The 19,572-nt window shown below is 39.1% G+C and overlaps 1 protein-coding gene across 1 annotated transcript in view; it reads left to right on the forward strand.

Annotated features, from left to right (window-relative positions):
* Positions 1-4,890: 4,890 nt before the first annotated feature.
* The window catches only part of LOC110948990 (ATP-binding cassette, sub-family C (CFTR/MRP), member 4), a 41,427-nt gene continuing 26,745 nt past the window's right edge, over positions 4,891-19,572 (forward strand). The window contains 18 exon segments of the mRNA XM_051959251.1: positions 4,891-5,141; positions 5,814-5,924; positions 8,669-8,789; positions 8,916-9,140; positions 9,271-9,360; positions 9,686-9,849; positions 9,931-10,056; positions 10,340-10,589; positions 10,681-10,788; positions 10,968-11,057; positions 12,088-12,279; positions 12,433-12,527; positions 14,679-14,765; positions 14,871-14,970; positions 16,531-16,761; positions 18,548-18,679; positions 18,869-18,906; positions 19,197-19,291. Coding sequence (XP_051815211.1) covers positions 4,921-5,141; positions 5,814-5,924; positions 8,669-8,789; positions 8,916-9,140; positions 9,271-9,360; positions 9,686-9,849; positions 9,931-10,056; positions 10,340-10,589; positions 10,681-10,788; positions 10,968-11,057; positions 12,088-12,279; positions 12,433-12,527; positions 14,679-14,765; positions 14,871-14,970; positions 16,531-16,761; positions 18,548-18,679; positions 18,869-18,906; positions 19,197-19,291 — 2,476 coding nt within the window. The 5' untranslated portion in view covers positions 4,891-4,920.

The raw sequence follows: 19,572 nt of genomic DNA on the forward strand, positions 1-19,572 counted from the left end.
TTTAAAACAGTCTAAACATATTCTGCTCACAGGAAATCTTGCAGGTAAGCACACTGAACAGAAATAATAATGATGGTGTTAACCTTATGACTTGATGCAGCGATAAAACTACTCTTTTAACGAATGCTTAGTCATATTTATGAACAATTCAGGTTATGTTTTTCCTTTGGAACAGCATTAAAGTTTGTCTTTTTGATGACCCGTTGTCGTCTTTCTCTACTTGTAATCATTACAGAAACTAACTCTCTCAGAAAGAACAGCCAAACAAGGACTGCTGACCTTTTGTATTCTTTTTTAAAGTAATTCTAAAACCACAAAATAGGAAAAACACAAACAAAGCGGTCTAAAAACCAATCGTTCTCCATATAATGTGTGTGGAAAATCTCTTTCGGTTGAAATCTGAGGTAAAATGTTTTAGTTTTTTTTTTTTTAGAAAAATACTTTTAAATGTCTCTTACAATTAAAATCATGGGCGTGGGTTTCCTGTAATTTTAGGCAATAATTTAGAAACAGGAAAAACATTCATATACAGAAGTATAAAAGGGGGCTTCTTTGCTGTCTTTTAAGTTATACTTTATTTGAGATCGAATGAAAACCCAGTTATTCTGGCAGGTTGAAGAAAAGAACTCACCTGTAGGTGTCCACTACACTCTCTCTTATACAGACGAGTATCACTCTTTCCCCGTGACCTGAATTCAACTGAATATTAACGTTGTCCACATAAGGTGGGCATTTCACTAAACGGATGAAGCCCTGAAAGAAGCACTTTCACAACAAAATCAGATGGGATAATCAAATCCAAATGGGACCATCTTAATTGTGCAAATTGTTCACAAGACAAAATCCAACCTGTATTATCAGGATTAAAATAAGAGTTTCCTGCATTGTCGGTTTAGATAGAGCTTTTTTTCCCCTATTGTGATAATGACAGCTTCAAAAGTTAAAGTTTGGTGTGGGGACTGTCGAAAGCTGTAAAAAAAATATTGTTTCAACATTTGTATACAAGATAATGTATATGGAATTTAACATTAACATGCAGTAACTCATGCCAGCTTACTCCACAGAGTCTTGGTGTTGACACAGCTCATGTAAATATAATGGGAAGGAGCTTAGGCAAACCTATTCGCAGCTCATGAAGCTCCATTCTAGACAGTTTACATCACATTCGTGTCCCCATTAGGAGCACTGTACAAAAATAAATAAATTAAAACTGAAGCACAGCAGGACAGGAATGTAAGGCATAGAGGATATTTGTGTTTTTGCTCATTTTTCATTTTCTGCCACTTTTTGTACAGTTCTATACAGAACACTACAAAAAATACCCCCCCCCCCCAAAAAAACAACAAAAAAACAGATAAATATATGAGTAGTTTAATTTAATGATTTATTTTGTATGTCGCACCAAAGGCAGCATTGACAATTTAAGTTTTTGTGCTTCTGGATTTTTTTAAAAATCAGTTTTATCAACTGATGCAAGAAAAGGTTTAAGTAGCTTTGTGAGGCATGTGGAGGACTAAAATCAACATGAAAATCAGAAGCTGTTTATTACAATTTTTAAACCAAAACATTAACACAACTTTCATTCAACAGTTAGAAGTGAATAATCCATTATTCATTTTCTTCTAGGCACACTCACATGCACTTAACAGGGGCGTGCCTTCCAGTTCAAACTGACCAATCATATTTGAGATCCCACCTACTGAGGGAGCCAATAAAAAAGCTGCTCTGGAGGCATGCCACCTCTTTAAACTCCAGGAAAAGATGGCTGCCACAAGGAAGCAACTCAGGTGAGGATTTCTGTCTTTGTAGCAGCCTGCTCATTTTGGACAAGTAAACTTGACTTTAAAAAGAGCATTTTTCTGTGTGGCCACTGGATTAAATAAAGTAAGCAGAAAAAAACAAAATGGTGTGTTGTTCATGTCCACCTCACAACACAACATGTCTGCATGTACTCAGGTAGGGAGCTCATGCTTCCTAACATTTTACACAACCTCCCCTTCTGTGGATTCTGCTCTTTTACTGGGTGTTGTTTGGATGGAGCACACAAAGATACTGCTGTAAGATGATTGTTTTCCCCAGCTTCTTCATTTATGTTGAACTTCATTGGCACTAGCTTTTTTTTAGCTTCATAGTAGTCTGACTGTAGTTCATCCATTCCAGAGTAGGCCTCAAGAGCTTTCCCTCAACAAGGTAACCAATGCAGCAGCCCAGTTAACTGGCAACCATCTCAGTGTTCTGGCTACACGTTCTAACCAGGCGTGAACTAACCGTGACGTCACCCGTTGGTTTCAACGCCGAGAAAATGAAGCCCGGATTTTGCTACTTCCTGGTTGCCATTTTGGATTTTTTGGAGCCAGTGACGTAAAAAGCGCCATCAAACAGGCTGGACCGGAGAGCAACTCTGGGCAGGACCAGTCTATGGGACTGTCAATCAAGTATAGCCACGCCAAAATTCCGTATTGATTTATTTTAAGATCGGCCACCTGATCTCTCATTTTGACCATGAAAGCTAACGGGAAAAAAATCCTGAGCTGTAGAAAATCAGTCTATCAAATTTTATTTTTTCTGGTGATGAATTGGGGTCTATGGAGCAAAAGCTTTTTGGAGCCAACCCTAGCGGACGGCGTGATATTGCAAGTTTTTGACACTTCCGGGTAGGCTTCAATTTTGGAGCCAGATGCCATCTTTATATACAGTCTATGGTTCTAACCTCTCAAAGAAATGCTCTGGATCTACACCCAACTTAAAATCAGCTAGCAACTGCTCTGATGAGGAAATGGGCCCACTGGCATGGTATGGTAGAGGTGCCACCACTATTGGCATTTAAGTGAGTTTTACAGTTTCCAGCCTTGAAACACTGTCAGGCATAGGGAGAGAATAATGTTCATGATGTTCATCAGACATCCCTTCAAAAAGTATTGCTTCTGTCTGTTGAGTCTGGTGCATAAACATTCTTATTTCTACAGAAATGTTTGAGAGAAATCTTGACTTCTAGCTCTGATTGTAATCACTTTTGGCCAAACCACTGGTTGTTGCTCTCCTTCAGATGGACGCTTAAATTCCACCGTTCCTTCTGCATTTTTATCCTTTATGCTTGCCAAGGACTTCCTCTTTGTTGAACGACCTCTTCCCTCTTCTCTCATTTTTTCCATATTCTGCTACCAACTCCACACAGGTGTATTAATCCAATGCCTCCATCGCGAATGGAGGCTCGTTCACTCAGCTTTTTTTTAACCTTGCATTTTCCCTAAATTGTCCAACTGTCCTATGTTTGTTCCTCTTACTATTGTTTGATTTAAGTTATATTTAATTACTTCCATGTGCCTCTCTGTGGTGTCTGCACATGGGTCCTCATCTGAACACTCTGTGACATTGTTGTGAAATTTTGGATAAGTCATTTAAATGCGATCATATGAGAAGTTTATAGGAGGAACCGCTATTTAATGGAACTGCCAACTTCTGTGACAACTAGACACCGTTTATTGTTAGTTGTAGTATGTTGGCATGACTGGAAACCCCCAATTTATTCCTTGACAATGTATATATTATGAGCTTGTATGTTTTATATATAAATCCTACAAAATTTTAATGTAAACATCCTAATCTCAAAGGTAGCCAGAAGTATATTTGCCTCTGTCTACTGTATATTTAGATCTCCTTGCTATCTTTTCTCTCCTTTTTAGCCTCACTCCAGCCGGTCCAGGCAGATGGCCGCTTTCCCTGCGTCTAATTATGTCAGAAGTTTCTTTGCGTTGAAATGTGAGTTTCTTTTGTCTTTTCACTGTTGTTAAAGGGCCTGCTTAAAAGGAATTGTTTGGATTTGTTGTTTTTTTTCCTCTGTAATTGTTAGGGGTCTTTATCCTACTGTGTTAGGTGCTTTGAGATAACATATGGGAACTGAATTGAATTATACTTGAATTTACCGGATAATTTTCCACCTATAGTAATTTCTGTAGGAAGAAACTGGTGACATAACATAAGAGTGACAGATTTTTTTCACAAAACCCCCCAAAAAAACCTTGAACTCAATTGCTGATTTGAGACAGCTTCTAAGTTATTGTGTACAACTTTAATCTAATTTTTTATTCCATTTTTTTTGTCAGCTGGAACACATTTTTTGACATTGTGGACCATCTTTAGCTCCACTTGGACACCTTTGGAGTCAATGTGGAAAGCTTGAAACTTAGATCTGTGCCTCAAACACTCCATGACATTGTGGTGAACCATATGACCAGTTTATAGGCAGAACCAATATTTCATGGAACTGTCAACTTCTGTGACAGCCACACACTGTTTGTTATAACTAACCAAGTTGGAAACCACTGATTTATTTTTTTGACAATGTGCTTTTCATGAGCATACAAGAAAATTTAAATTATCTCCACCTCAAACGACAACATATAAATGCTGTATATTGGTGAATGTTTAGAAACATGTTGTAAACATATTTTTTTGGCACAGTTTTTGAGTCATTGTGGACAAGTGTAATCTCATTTCTGACAACTTCTTTGTCACCTGGAACAGATTTTTGATATTTTGGACAATTTTTAACTTCACATGGACAATTTTTGGGTCAGTGTGGAATTCTCAAATCAATTTGGGCAGCTTTTGGGTCAATGTGGGCAACTTTAACCTCATGTTTAGATTTGCACCTCCAACAATATCATATAAATCCTGCAAATTGCTGCATTTTTAGAGGGGGGGGAAGCAAAATATGCAATACATCAGACAGTCTAATATATTATACTTGCCCCTTTAGAGAAAAAGGGCAGGAAAGAGCGGAGTTGATGGCATTAAGAAGTTTGGGGAGTGATGGAGACTTGTGCCAGCCAATCCCTGCGCAATGGGCGGGGCTAGGCACGGCGCGCTCACCTCACTGCCAAGCCGGCTGACAGCCTCCAGGTGGTAATCCTACACTGGATGTCGGTAGGTGTAATATTGACTGACATTGGAGTTTACAGCAGCTGTTCTGTCGGTGTTTCCTCCTCCCGAGTGTTTATCGATAACCCCTCTGTGCCACACAGCCTGCAGAGAGAAAGTCCTCGGCTCGCTCGTCCTGTTGGAGCCATGGAACCTCTGCGGAAGGAGGCAAAGGATAATCCGTCGGCTTCAGCTAATCTTCTCTCCAAGATTTTCTTCTGGTAAGAAAAACCGGCCTCACGCCGACAGCTTTGCGTGACATTAATTGAATAGAGAGGCTCTCCTGTGTGACAGTTTGTGGCCACTCGAGAAAGACTAGTCCCTGGATGTGATAGCAGGTAGCAGCTGAGCATCAGTCCATGCCCAAAGCTCACCTTTCTTACCTGGGCACACTGTTTAGATCCCTTTATTATGGCATATGAAAGTGAAAGTCAGAAAAGTGAAAGTGGCTGTACTAGAGAAGAACTGTTTATTTCAGTAAAGCAAGAATGAGAAACAAATTGTATTAATTCAAAGTGAATCATCTTTCTGTTTAAATGAAATATTTTATCCAATTTAGGTGTAAACTTTGGCATCCTCTGTCTCCTTTGTTTGTGAATTTAAAGCTTTCAGATTATCGGAGTTAAACAGATTTTTATAGTTAAAGAAAGGATGACATTTTTGACATCATGTTTATTATAATATTATTCTACTATTATTGTTTTAATGTACAAAGTATTCATGACAACTGTTAAAATGATAAATGTGATGAAATATGAAAGTATCATGGAGTAAAAGAATGACTGTTCTATCCAAAAAACATAACGTATTTACTTGAATAAGTGTACTTTATTCACTTAAACCTGTACGAAGTTGACTAATTTCAGTAATTATTATGCATTTTTCATCTTTAGTTGGCTGAATCCCTTGTTTAGTATCGGGTACAAGAGGAAACTGGAAGAAGATGACATGTACAAAGTTCTTCCAGAAGATGCATCTGATCATCTTGGAAATGAATTACAGTGGTAAGACATTGAGAGTCTTTCATTATTTTTGTTTTATTGTAATTAAAATGTGCTCTCATTTTATGAATATCTTTATTAAACGACAATGATCATTGTATTGAGAGTACAGCTACCGTCATTCTGTAAAATCAGTACCAGCACAGAAAATAATTAGCCCTGCTTTTTTTAAAGTTTTCTCATACATTCTTACCTGAAATTTTTTCTTAAGTATGATCTTCTGTACAAATACAACAACAAACTTTTTCACATCTGCACATATTAAGTGTGTATATAGTGTAGAACTCCTTCAGACGAGTCACAGATGTCTTGGTGGCCTCCCTCACTACTTTCTTTCTTGCAACTGGTCTTTTACACAGATTTACATCAGTGCTGTATTCCTTTGACGGATTTAACTGTACTGCAAGGGGTATTCACTGATTTTAAAATATATTTTATTTAATGTATTGCTTGGGTTCTAGTATAAACCAGCACTGGGGTTATGAAACCTGCTCAGATTCATCACATCTGTGAGGTTTATCCACCATTGTTGTGTCCCCTTAAATATCATTAGAGATTGCACAAACTATGCATTTCCGCTCTGAACTAGACCTACACTCAGTGTTTTTGCAACCATACAAGTTGCAGCCTTTCTGGCCTTCTATTGCCAACCAGACCCTTAAGACACACTCTTAACTCTTCCAATTTCCTGTTGGTGTTTACTTTGATTTTAGAGGTTTTCAAGAGGATGGACACAAATGAGCATTTGAACTTTCTTAGAATCTGCTTCTATGATAGTGTGTGTGAAATTTAAGCAAGCATCAGTATCTTATTAGTACTTTCTAAGCATGTGCTCTGGTTGAATGACTCATAGTAATGACACATATCTTTAGATCACTTGTGCTATTCCTGACATCCACATTATGGTTTCTGGAAATGTTTGGTTATTAAAGACTCCACTCACTGCTTCACCAATGACAGGACCTCCTAAGCAACAATATGTAACAGCCAGAGCTGCACTCCTCACATTGACTGACCCCCCTTTCTACTGGGAGATAATTCAAGTGTGTAGAATCCAACCAAAGACTCATTAATGTCCTCACCACTCCCCGGCACCTCTCAGCCTGGACCTCTCCTATGTAAGGGAGAGCCCTCCTTTGAGAGACTAGGCATCAGAGTTGACAATGTGCTTGGAGGTACGCCCACCTATATATAGACAGCACTTTCCAAACTCTCACAGGTGGCCAGGCTGCTCCTCCACAGTGATCATACTAACTCTAGTAAGAGCTACTTGACTTGAGAGTTTGGCTTGCTTGCTTGGCACGCTTGTTCAGTGTGAGTGCTTGACCGAAATGTTCAGATGGGTAATGAGTTAAAGGAAAGTACTTGAACTGTTGACCCCTACAGTCAGGGGTGAGGGGAACCTGTTATGGTGTGGAGGGGTATCAAGCTGGAGTGGTTTGGATCTGCTTGTCCCCTTAGAGGAAAGGTCACCACAAATCAATGCTAAGTTGTTCAGAGTGATCACCTTTCTACTATGATGAAATGTTTCTAACCAGGATGACAAAACCCCCATTTATAGACCATGAGGGGCCTCTGAATGGTTTGATAGGTATAGAAATATTGTTAATCATATGCTATAGTCTTTGCAATCACCAGATCTCAACCCAGTTGAACATCTATGGGAGATTTTGGACTGATGTGCTAGGCAGCGCTCTTAATCATAAATTACTAAAATAATTTTTTTTTTTTTGCCAACCCAACACTAGGACACATTTATGTTGTTTTATCCTTTAATTTGTCCTCTGTATCTAGAATGGTGATTTTCAAATGAGCCTGACTTGCCTTTATTTGCTTGTGTCTCTTATGTGCATTAATTACTCTGACAAGGAGTGCTGTGGAGTTATGTGATGATTGGTGTTGGTTTGTCTGTCTGTCTCTCTGTGAGCAACATTAATCAAAAACGGGCTAACAGATTTGGCTGAAATTTTTAGGGGAGGTCAGAAATGACACAAGGACCACCTGATTAGATTTTGGCAATGATGCGGATTATAGTCTGGATTCATGGATTTGTTAAAGATTTTTGTATAATTGTGAGATAGCAGCACAGCGTCACTGTAACTATGACAACATCTGAACATGTTTCCGAGTCCCATCAATTCTCACCGACTGCTACATATTTAGGTCGCATGATTCGGTATCTGTACATAATGTACGTATGCATAACGCATGCCTGTGCTCAGGGCAGGTTCATTTTTAATTCTATGTTGCTGTAATTTCTGATCCTCAATAACTAATAAACAAATGCTGCATTTATTTAAAAAAAATGCTGTATTTCTGACTGCCATATGGAGGAATGAACAGCCTTGGTGGAGTGTTGTGCTCTGAATGCTTTTCTATGTAATAGTAATTCTCAAGGATGAGATAAAGTCATTGCTGGGGTCTTCTTGGGCTTTATGAGCAGGCCATGAGAAATGCTAATATCTACTGTCGGTCATAATACGCTTTCTGTAATTTTCTTATGATGCAATGCTATAAGTAACTCAGAAAGTAGACAGTATACACATTTGCTTCTGAACAAACAAGAACTATTCTGGTTAAGTGCTTTGTTGAGATCCATACAAAGAGTTTTTTCTTGGGAGATGTTCACTAGATTTTTTCACTTTTTTGATATCGCCAGCTGAACATTACTGTAACACTGGTTGCTGAAGTCTTCCTGACATAGAGTAACCATGTCTTTACTTTTTACCTTTTCCTACTTTTTAAAGGTACTGGAATCAGGAAGTTCAACAGGCTGCAAAAGATCTGCGACAACCCGAACTTACCAAACCTCTCATTAAGTGCTTTTGGAAGTCATACTCACTCATTGGAATATACATCTTTATAGAGGTACGGTACAGTCACACGGTGAAAATACAGATGTACAGAGAGCAATACTGTATTTCAGAATGAGGTTTTGATTTAATGCTGCACATCCACACTAAATATCTGCTATGCTCTCAATTTTTCTTTTAGGAAATTATCAAAGTGGTTCAGCCGGTGCTACTTGGGAAGCTGATTGAGTTCTTTGAGAGTTATGACCCCACTAATTCAGCTGCAATCACTGAGGCTTACGGCTACGCAGCAGGCATCTCACTGTCCACTCTCTGCTTGACTATCCTCCATCATTTATATTTCTACCACGTCCAACGAGTTGGCATGAAGATTCGCGTGGCCGTGTGCCACATGATCTATCGGAAGGTCAGTCTGTACCACGCATCGACATGTAAATCTTTTCCTCTGTCACATTCCTGTGGTATGCTTGACGCTGTAGAGCATGGAGGCTTGGATGTCTCAGGTTAACTTGATTTGATACCTTTGTTCTGCAAAGGCTCTTTGTCTTAACAGTGCAGCATTGGCCAAAACGACAACAGGACAGATTGTGAACCTCTTATCCAATGATGTCAACAGATTTGATGAGGTAACTGAAAGTAGCTATTTACACTTAAATTAAAATCTATTTTAATGAAAGTGAGAATGTTTAGTTTTTATTTGAGGAGTATTGATTCAACTTTATGGTTTGTGATGCATTCCTGGTTGTTTCTGGGATTTTGCGCACCGCATTTATATCAGTGAGGGTAGACTTAAAAATAGAAACATGCATTGACAATTTTTGTGAAGACAGGATTTACCTCAGTGCAAATCCCTATATATGAAAGAATATTTTACACTTGACTTATGCCTTCATGATATAGTATCCAACAGACCTTTGGCCTTCATTATTTCTCTTCATCATTTTCCTACAGGTGACCTTATATTTGCATTTTTTGTGGATTGGTCCTCTACAAGCAGGAACTGTGATACTACTATTGATGTATGCCATCGGTCCATCATGCCTTGCGGGCATGGCTGTCTTCTTCATTCTGATGCCGCTACAGACTGTGTTTGGACGTTTGTTCTCAGTCCTCAGGTTTGTAGTCTTTTGTTAGACTTTCTTTTGCATTGTACTGCTTCCGTTGCTGTAATTTTCTTTGTCATTTTCTGTTTATAGGGCTGAAACCGCGATGTTGACCGATGAGAGGATTCGCACAATGAACGAAGTCATCTCTGGGATCCGAGTCATCAAAATGTACGGGTGGGAGAAGCCTTTCGGTGAACTGGTGGATGATGTCAGAAGGTACAATGGTTCCAGTATTTTATGAGTTCAGCAGTTATTCATGCCTGCTTATTATCAACTTTGAGTTTGTGCAATAACAAGTGTGACAACATTGTGAAATTCTTGCATTTTCCAGGTGAGCACAATAGTTAGGAGAAAGTAGCAAAACATTGCTTTATTGTGCAATGACAGGTTACTCTCTGTGCCAAAAGCTAACTTAGTTTATGCTTTCCTTTCTGCCAAACAGCAAAATGAGAATAATCTCTAAAACGGCACTTACCAACACATTCTTTTTTTTGTACAGAATGGAAATCTCCAAGATCATGAAAAGCTCGTACCTGCGTGGCCTGAACATGGCTTCTTTCTTCGTGGCCAGCAAGATCATCATCTTCATCACAGTCTGCGTTTACGTCCTTTCAGGCAACACCCTGTCTGCCAGCAGAGTGTTCATGGCTGTTTCCCTGTACGGGGCGGTCAGACTCACCATCACGCTCTTCTTTCCTTGCGCTATTGAGAAAGTCTCAGAGTCTCTCATCAGCATCCAAAGGATTAAAGTAAATACATCAGACACAGGATATATTTACAACCAGTCTGCATAGCTTACTTTATTTAGAAAATGACCTTTATATTCATTGCTGTTCTTAGAAATTTCTCCTGCTGGATGAAGTTGCTCCTCACCACTTGGGACTCCCTGTGGCAGAGAAGAAGGACTGCATGGTGAAAATTCAGGATTTAATATGCTACTGGGACAAGGTGAGAAACATTGCGGGAAACATGTCTCCCTGTTATCTTAAATGTGCACCACATACAATCTTTAGATGCCTCCAGGATCAAAGCAAAGGCAGCCTGTGAAGTGTCCTGGACAAATGTGTGGTTTTGAGCTGACAAACCAGTTTCCTCTCTTTTCTTTCATTTATTTTTTTTTATTATAGGCGCTTGAAGCTCCAACTTTGCAGAACGTCTCTTTCACAGTGAGGCCTGAGCAGCTCCTGGCAGTAATAGGACCTGTTGGAGCTGGAAAGGTCAGGTCTGTTCTCTTGTCTCAGATTTAGTCACGCACACACATGATTATAAACCAGAGGCATGTTAGTACCTCAAAATAGTTCATATGCTGAAAGGTAATTGTATTTGCCACCAATTTTACAGCTGCCAGCCTGGCACTGAAGCCTCTTTAACATGCTGTATTTTTCTTTAATCCATACAGAAGTACAAATGACAATTTCTCATTTTGCAGAGAGTTATGCTAGAACAACATAAAAAAAAACTAAATATCAAATGAATGGCATTGTAAAATATAGTCAAATATCCTTATTTTAATAAATTGCAAAAATAATACGTCAATATATGTTTTGCAGAGAAATGCTGTTATATTATTATATATACGTCCTTAATTAGTTGATAGACCTAAAAATTCTGCAGCGAAACACCATTATTCTGCAGATTTCACTGAAGCGTTAACGTATGCTAAGATTGTTTAACTATCTTATTTTGAAAATCAAAATTGATTTAAAAACACATGTTTCATTTATTAAAACATGCCTGAAAGATTTAACCTTGAGAGCAGTACTTTGTACTTTTTAGAGAAGGTTTCTGTGTTGGATATACTGAATTGCAGTTTAGAAGTCAACATAAATGTAGAACAAGTAAGATTTGCCTTAAATTTAAGAGGAAGAACATCAGATTGGTATTATGTATTTAAACTTTTATAGAAAGAGCTACATTTTCATGACAGATAATTGCCATTTTACATACATTTGTATGTAATTTAAGAAAGCATTAAAAAATAATAAAATGAAGAGAAATAAGTGTGATTTATTGTTGTTGTGTTGATAGTTCATAGATGATATTTGTAATTTCACAGACTTTCCTATACATTTACAAATTATTAATATTATTACTTTTTGGCTTTAGTTTTGGCTAAACTGTCTGAATTCCACTTTACTGATTTTTCTCACTAAGTTCAAGCAAATGAAAGTGATTTGAATTGTGAGCATTTACCAAAATGTCAAAACTGTTGTTTAAATCATTGTTTTTTCTGTGTGCGTACATCAGTCTTCGCTCCTCAGTGCCATCCTGGGGGAGCTGAGTCAGGAAAGTGGCGTGGTGAAGGTGAAAGGAGAGCTGACTTACACATCTCAGCAACCCTGGATTCTACCTGGCACAATTCGAAGCAACATCCTTTTTGGCAAAGAGCTCAACCCCAAGAAGTATGACAGAGTCCTGAGAGCCTGTGCCCTTAAGAGGGTGAGCATCCCTTTCTGTTGTGTTCTTCATTATGACATGCTCCACTGCATATTCATACTGTTGTTATTGTCAAAGTTTTTTATCTAATCTGGCTTGTAGTGAATCCAGTGTAAGTGTGAATGTGTGGTAAAGTTACATTTGGACCCTGCTCAGGACTTGGACCTGTTGCCAGGTGGTGACTTGGCGTTGGTCGGGGACAGAGGGGCTAACCTCAGCGGAGGACAGAAGGCAAGAGTCAGCTTAGCGAGGTGTGCTGAACAATAATACATGGGTCAATATGTAATTGCGGGACTTTTTGGAACATAGTTGACAGGTATCATAGTCAACATTTTTGATGTTTTTCAGGCCTAAAATCAACATGGTTGCCTATAACCAAACACCACATGGCATTTTTATAGAAAAAATATTCTAAGTATTATATATACAATTGAGTAAAAGTGAAAATGAAAGTTATTTATAAAGATATTGTAATAAACCTGTTGACATGCGATAAAGCCACACTTGACTCACACACTACTTTATATTAAATAACTCAGAAAGCCTTGGAGTCTGGCCAGTCTTTTCTTCAGGAGGAAATAACACCACATTTGTAATGCTGTTGGACTGACTCCAGGAAGAGTAGCTGCACATGTTGCAGCTAATGGAGTTCAGAATAAATACAAATACAACGAGATGAGCCCTCAGTAGAGGGCAGAACCACGCCCTCTGCTGGTGAAAACCTGTCCTCCCTATACAACATGTATCAATTTTGATCATTGTACGTATCTCCCTCCCTACTTGATCTGCTGATCTGTAACTCCACAACTGAGCAGGGGACCTTAGACTGATCTTCAGTGCCAAGTTTGATTATCCTGACTTCGGCGGTTGCAGAGATATCGGACCGGACATAGCCACATACATACATACATACATACATACTTACCCAGCCAGATACCGCACCGAATGCAACAACCCCGCCGACCTACCCGTCGGGCGTGGTTAAATACATGGAGCAGGTCATGTGATCTGGAATTAACACATTTCCTTGAGAGGTGTTTTTGTAATGGATAACTTAGCTGAAAGTGATTTCTGGCACACAGATACAATTTGTTATTTTCCATATACATTTTATATATTGCCAAAAAAAGAAATATCTGTCATGATTATCTCAACTTAATAGAAAGAACACAATCAACAATTTTTGAATAAGCTCATTAACCACGCACCACGCCCGACGGGTAGATCGGCGGGGTTATTGCATTCAGTGTGGTATCTGGCTGGGTAAGTATGTATGTATGTATGTATGTATGTATGTGGCTATGTCCGGTCCGATATCTCTGCAACCGCTGAAGTCAGGATAATCAAACTTGGCACTGAAGATCAGTCTAAGGTCCCCTGCTCAGTTGTGGAGTTACAGGTCAGCAGATCAAGTAGGGAGGGAGATACGTACGATGATCAAAATTGATACATATTGTATCAGTTGTATAGGGAGGACAGGGTTTTCGCCAGCAGAGGGCGTGGTTCTGCCCTTTACTGAGGGCTCATCTAGTTTTATTATAGTTTAGAGGGTGGTTATTACATTTGGATGGTTACTTAGTTGACATCTTGGTGATATCCAATCACTTTATGTTAAGAAGTAATTGTTTCCATAATAAACAATTCTGGAATTTGTAAAGATGTGATGATAATGAACATAGTAAAACATTAGTTTTTTTTAAGCTTTTCATAAACATATATGCAAGATCAAGGGCGTCAGTTTGTTTTTAAAAGTGGGGTGGTGGTGGTGGTGGTGGTGGTGGTGGTGGTGGTGGTGGTGGGGTGGGGGGGGGGGGGGGTGGAGGAGACCACAGCACTTTGAGAAAATGTCGAAGAACGGCGGCAAAATGCCATAAGCTGGGCTCAAACTCACAACCACCGCACCAAAGGCGGAGACTCAAGCTGTTAAGCTATCGGTACATGCGGGTAGAAAGGTCTGTGGGCCGCTATAGTACTAATTCTCCCGGGCCGAAATTTTGCCCCAGCACGCCTCATGTCGGAGCTTCCACTTGGCACGGGCGCAAATTTAGCATCTGCGCGTTTTTTTTTTTTTTTTTTTTAACCTCACGAAGGTGTGCTGCATGTCTGTGCAACTCTCGGCTGAGTACGGATGGTGCGTTCAGGAGCGTCGGAATTTTCTATACTACTGAAAATAACTGGGTTTACAACGGCTTACATGTGAAGAATTTGAATGTGTTGGAGCCAAATGACCCCTGACAAAAAGTGGGGGGACACATCCCCACCGTCCCCCCTAAACTGACGCCGATGTGCAAGATATATTTCATGGGCTTCAAAAGTCCCTCAATTATATATTGACCCCACACATTTGCACCTTCTTCTTTGTTGCCAGTGACAGAATTAACATCCATATTTGTGTATTTTAGAGCAGTTTATCATGATGCAGATATCTACTTGCTGGATGACCCTCTCAGTGCTGTGGATGCTGAAGTGGGCCGGCACCTCTTTGAAGAGTGAGTCCTACTACTAACATCTCATCAGGGTTTAATTAGCCATGTGATACAGATGAAAATCTGTAGCAGTCTTTCATTCGTTCATAGAATAATTGTTCTCTCCAGGTGCATTTGTGGAGTTTTGAAGAAAAAGCCTCGCATCCTGGTTACTCATCAACTGCAGTATCTGAAGGCTGCGGATCAGATTGTGTCTTAAAAGAGGTATGTGCACGTGTGGAGCTGAATTTCGTTACTGGTTATTGTAGCAGACACATTGAATTACTGCTGCTTAAATAGTTTTATCATGAACACGTGTTTTAGGAGATTTTGTCACATTTACAGCCTGTGCTGTTCCGTCTCATTCCAGTGCATTTCTCAGCTCACTGACTTTATAGTTACACCTAAAATCTTTCTGTATCACAAGAGCAGTTTAAAAAAAAAAACAACAGACAAACTCTTTCCCTCCCTTGTAGACTTAATGCCTGCAGTTAAAATGTGTGGTTAAACAGCAGCTGCAGTCGGCCAGGATTCACAGCTTTTCTCCACCTTCTGCTCTTTAACTTTCTCAGTTTGTCATTTGCTGCTTGGCATAAAAACACACCATATGTGTGGGTTGAAATAAGTAATGATTTAAAAGCAATTCCTGTGAAAACAAACAAAAATCCCTCTATGTGATACACAGCTGTAGCCACATAATAGATTTTGCAGTTTGGATAGGAGAGAAAAAAGAATAAAAACATCTTCAATTTCTTCATAGCAATAGAACTGGCAAAAAAAAAAAACACTAGAAAAGGCGTTTCTAAACTTCAACATTTGGCATATAGAAATTCATTACATTTAGCTGAGCGTTTTGTAACATTATGCTCCCCGCAATACTGTTTTCTGGCAACATGGTGACATTTGTGGATAATGTTACTAAAGAGGACACTTCTAAAGAACAATTGGGTCAATATATAATTGAGGCACTTTTGAAGTCCATGGGATATATCTTGCATACATTTTTATTTGACGTAAAAACTAATGTTTTTTTATGTTCATTATGATCATGTCTTAAAAATTCCATAATTATTTATTATGAAAACAATCACTTATTAATAAAAAATTACTGAATATCACTAAAATGTCAACTAAATAACGTCCAAATTTAATAACAACCTCCTTATAATTAGCTAAACAATAATGAAATGAGTTTTGTGTTCTTTTATTAAGGTGAGATAATCATGATTTTTTTTTTTGGACAGTATATCAAATTTTATATGGAAAATATCAAATTGTATTTTCCGAGAAATCACTTTCAACTAAGTTACCCATTACAAAAACACCTCTCAAGGAAGTGTGTCAGTTCCTAATTTCCTCCTGAAGAAAGACTGGCAAGACTCCAAGACTTTCTTAGTTATTTAATATAAAGTAGTGTGTGAGTCAAGTGGGGATTTATGGCATGTCAACAGGTTTATTACAATATCTTTATAAATGGCTTTCCATTTTAATTTTCCTCAAATGTATATAGAATGTTTTAGAAGAGTCTTTGTCTAAAATGCCATGTGGTGTTTGGGTATTGTCAGTCATGTTGATTTTAGGCCTGAAAACAGCAAAAATGTCAACTATGATACCTGTCAAAGGCACTTGTATTGGCAAAACAAATGCAGAGGCCATGAGTCGCACAAATGCTTTCATTGTTGGTAAAACTCTGAGTTACGCGATCTTTTTTGTCTGCCTGTGCTTTAGTTTCTATGACTGTGTGTTAAGCCACAGGTGGTTAACTGTGTCTCTTTTCTCTCTTTGTCAGGGCCAGATTGTGGCACGAGGAACTTACAATGAATTGCAGGGCTCTGGACTCGACTTCACCTCGCTGCTTAAGGAGGATAAGGACCAGGAGGAGGACAGGCAGGACATGACCCCCATCCCAGGAACGGTCTCCTGCTTCACCCACTCTGTGTCGGACAACTCCATGTCCTCCATGTCTTCGCTCTCCTCCTCACGGTACTCTTTGATTGACAGAGCAGAGCCGCTTGCACTGGTAGGTATACCGAAAAATTACATTCTATTATCTCTCCTTTCCCTGTTCAAAGACGACCCACAAATATTCCTTTATTGAATCTAGAGGATTCCACCTCTACTACATCCATCCTGAACCCGCTGAACGTCGAGCAGTTTCTTGGTGTGTTTTCTTCTCTCGTATTTTTACCCGCTGTGGGTTCATTTTTCACGGCAATGTAAAGTCATGTACTTTTATAGAAAACCAGTACTGCAGAGAGAACTTCAGCATTCCTTCTGTGCAATATGACACAGCTATGTCATAAATAACTGAGGAAAAAAAAAGCTGAACATGAATTTGTTTATTTTATCCAAAAGGGAAAAAAAGCAACATTTATGCAATATTTTCAGGTGCTCAATCACGAGGAAAAAGTAGTGGCTTTACATACTGTTGATATTTTACTTATTGCATTTTAATCTGTTTCCATGTTTGTCTCTGATTTTACTGTGCACACAGCCTGCAGTTCAATCCCTGAGGTTCTGACACTTTAGTTGCACTGAGGAGTGCAAAATTTCTTGTCTTATTACCGAATCTGTTCAGTACAACTGTTTATTTCTGAATAGTTTTTGAATAAGCAAGCAATACAGTGATTCTGAAGAAATATCACCATTTTAAGCTTAGATTTGGACCATTTTCTGTGACAGAAGAAAGTCTTTTTACAGTTTCGGGCTCTCATAAATGGTGGGATTTTGGCATTTTTTAAAATAAAATAACATGTCTTTAAAGCCTGCCAAAAGGCTTTGCTGTTTGGAGGGTTAATTGCCTTCAGGATGTGAAATGCTAGATTTCAAAAAACTGTCTTAAGCCAAATGATATCAAGACAGTGGGGTTGTTTTTGGTTCCTTTCCAACACCAGAGTGCGGAGAGTTTGCCACATAGGGGATGTTGGCTTTCATGGCCATGCCAGGAATCTTACCTCTGACCCTGCAGTGAAATTTTTCAAACAGAACTCTTTCGTGAAATATTGCTGTTGTCAATTGAGGAACACTGCTAAGCTGAAGTCCATTTTCTCACGTGGTTGCTGTATTGATCTCTAAAAGGCTGGCTTTGTGTAACTTGTGGTACCCAGGAAGTGGCCAATCCCAGTTGTCTTTTTGCGATTGGTGCAGAATGCCGCAGCTGGAATTCTTAATGGTACCAGAAAAGAAGAGCATAACGCTGGTACTGGCATCCCTGCACTGTTTACCTTAAAAATAGTAGTTTCATTTGTTTGTAAAGCCATGCGTGTGTTGGCAGCAGTTAACTCCAGGCCTTTTAGATGGTCAGACTCATTGCTTTTACCTTTGAATAAGGTTTAAATCAAATTTCCATTGACAAAAGACAGAACTGAAGATGTACATGGTTTTATTGTACTTGAATTGTTTACAGTGGCATTAGTGTTTTTACAATTTCATCTTACATTTCCTTTGTCTTTCTGTTTCGCTGCTTGTATTTCTGATTCTGCTTTGTGTCTTATCGCCATTCTGCATTATTTCTTCAGTTATATTTGTGCCATAAAATGTATGCAGGCCATTGATCAACTCTGATTGAATGTGTGAAGTAAACCTGATTTGAGTTATCAGATATTGACTATAATCGGTAAAAAAAAAAAAGGCTGATTTTAATTGATCTGCAAGGCCACATGTATAAATGTCACTTTGGTAAATGCTTGCTGTTCATCCTTTCAGCCACTAGAGGGCAGAAGACGCTCACCTTTCCGTGCTGCTCGTTCCAGGCTGATTTGAAGTGATGCTGGATGACTGGCATTGACACTAGTGTCTCTCTGTAGGTAGTGCAACCGGCAGAGGAGGAAAGCCGCTTAGAAGGAAACGTCGGCCTGCGTATGTATGTGAAATATTTCACTGCAGGCGCGAACTTCCTGGTCCTCCTGGTCCTCATTTTACTCAATGCCCTAGCACATGTGAGTTCAATTCTTCAATTCATTTGCTAACACTGTTGGGGGGAAAATGCACCACATAATTTATCTCAAGTGAATTTTATGTAATATTGAATTATTTTGTGGTTAGAAGTCGAATTAGCTTTGCGGTGTGTTTATCGTTTGTTCTGTTTTTAATGTGTAATGAGGATATTTTGTGTCTGTCTTCTTTAGATTACATTTGTTCTGCAGGACTGGTGGATTGCGTGCTGGTGAGATTTTCTTTCTGTGAACATGGAACATTGCAAAAAAAAAAATGTGACTAACAGGTTTTGACAGCAAAACTGACATATTTTCTCAGACTGAAAATGGTTGATGGTTTAATAGAGGATGAGTGAAGAAAGCTGTTTTTCCTGACATTATCTGTCACTTGTTGAAACTGACCTTGTGCTTCAGGATAGGAGGAATGTGTTTTGTATAGTGCCTTCATGTTGCAGCTTCCTTTCTTCGTTGTGTTTATTTGTCCTTGTGGATTTTTGTTTCCTTTGTGACTGACTTGCAGGGCCTCTGAACAGAAGCACATCAGTGTGACAGAGCACCTCAATGGCAGCTTTCCTCGGCAGCTGGACCTTGACCTGTACCTAGGTGTTTACGCAGGTGAAGCTCACTGAGCGCGCGTTGCTTTTTGTGTACTGTTGAGCCTCTGAATGCGGCAGCCATTCAATAAACAGATCCACAGTTCTTTGGCTGTGGCCCAAGGCCTTCAAGGCCCAGTGTATGTGTACATGGGCCTCAGCTGTACAGGGAGATAGCTGTGCCTTTCTTGTTCTCTGCTGTTGGATTGCTCTGATTGTCTCCTTGTGACTTCCTGCTTCTTTACTCTTTCATGCTTTGTATTCACAGTAATAAATCAGCATTTATGAGTGAACAAAACTTCA

The sequence above is a fragment of the Acanthochromis polyacanthus genome, chromosome 14, assembly GCF_021347895.1.
Source record: "Acanthochromis polyacanthus isolate Apoly-LR-REF ecotype Palm Island chromosome 14, KAUST_Apoly_ChrSc, whole genome shotgun sequence".
NCBI lineage: Eukaryota > Metazoa > Chordata > Actinopteri > Pomacentridae > Acanthochromis > Acanthochromis polyacanthus.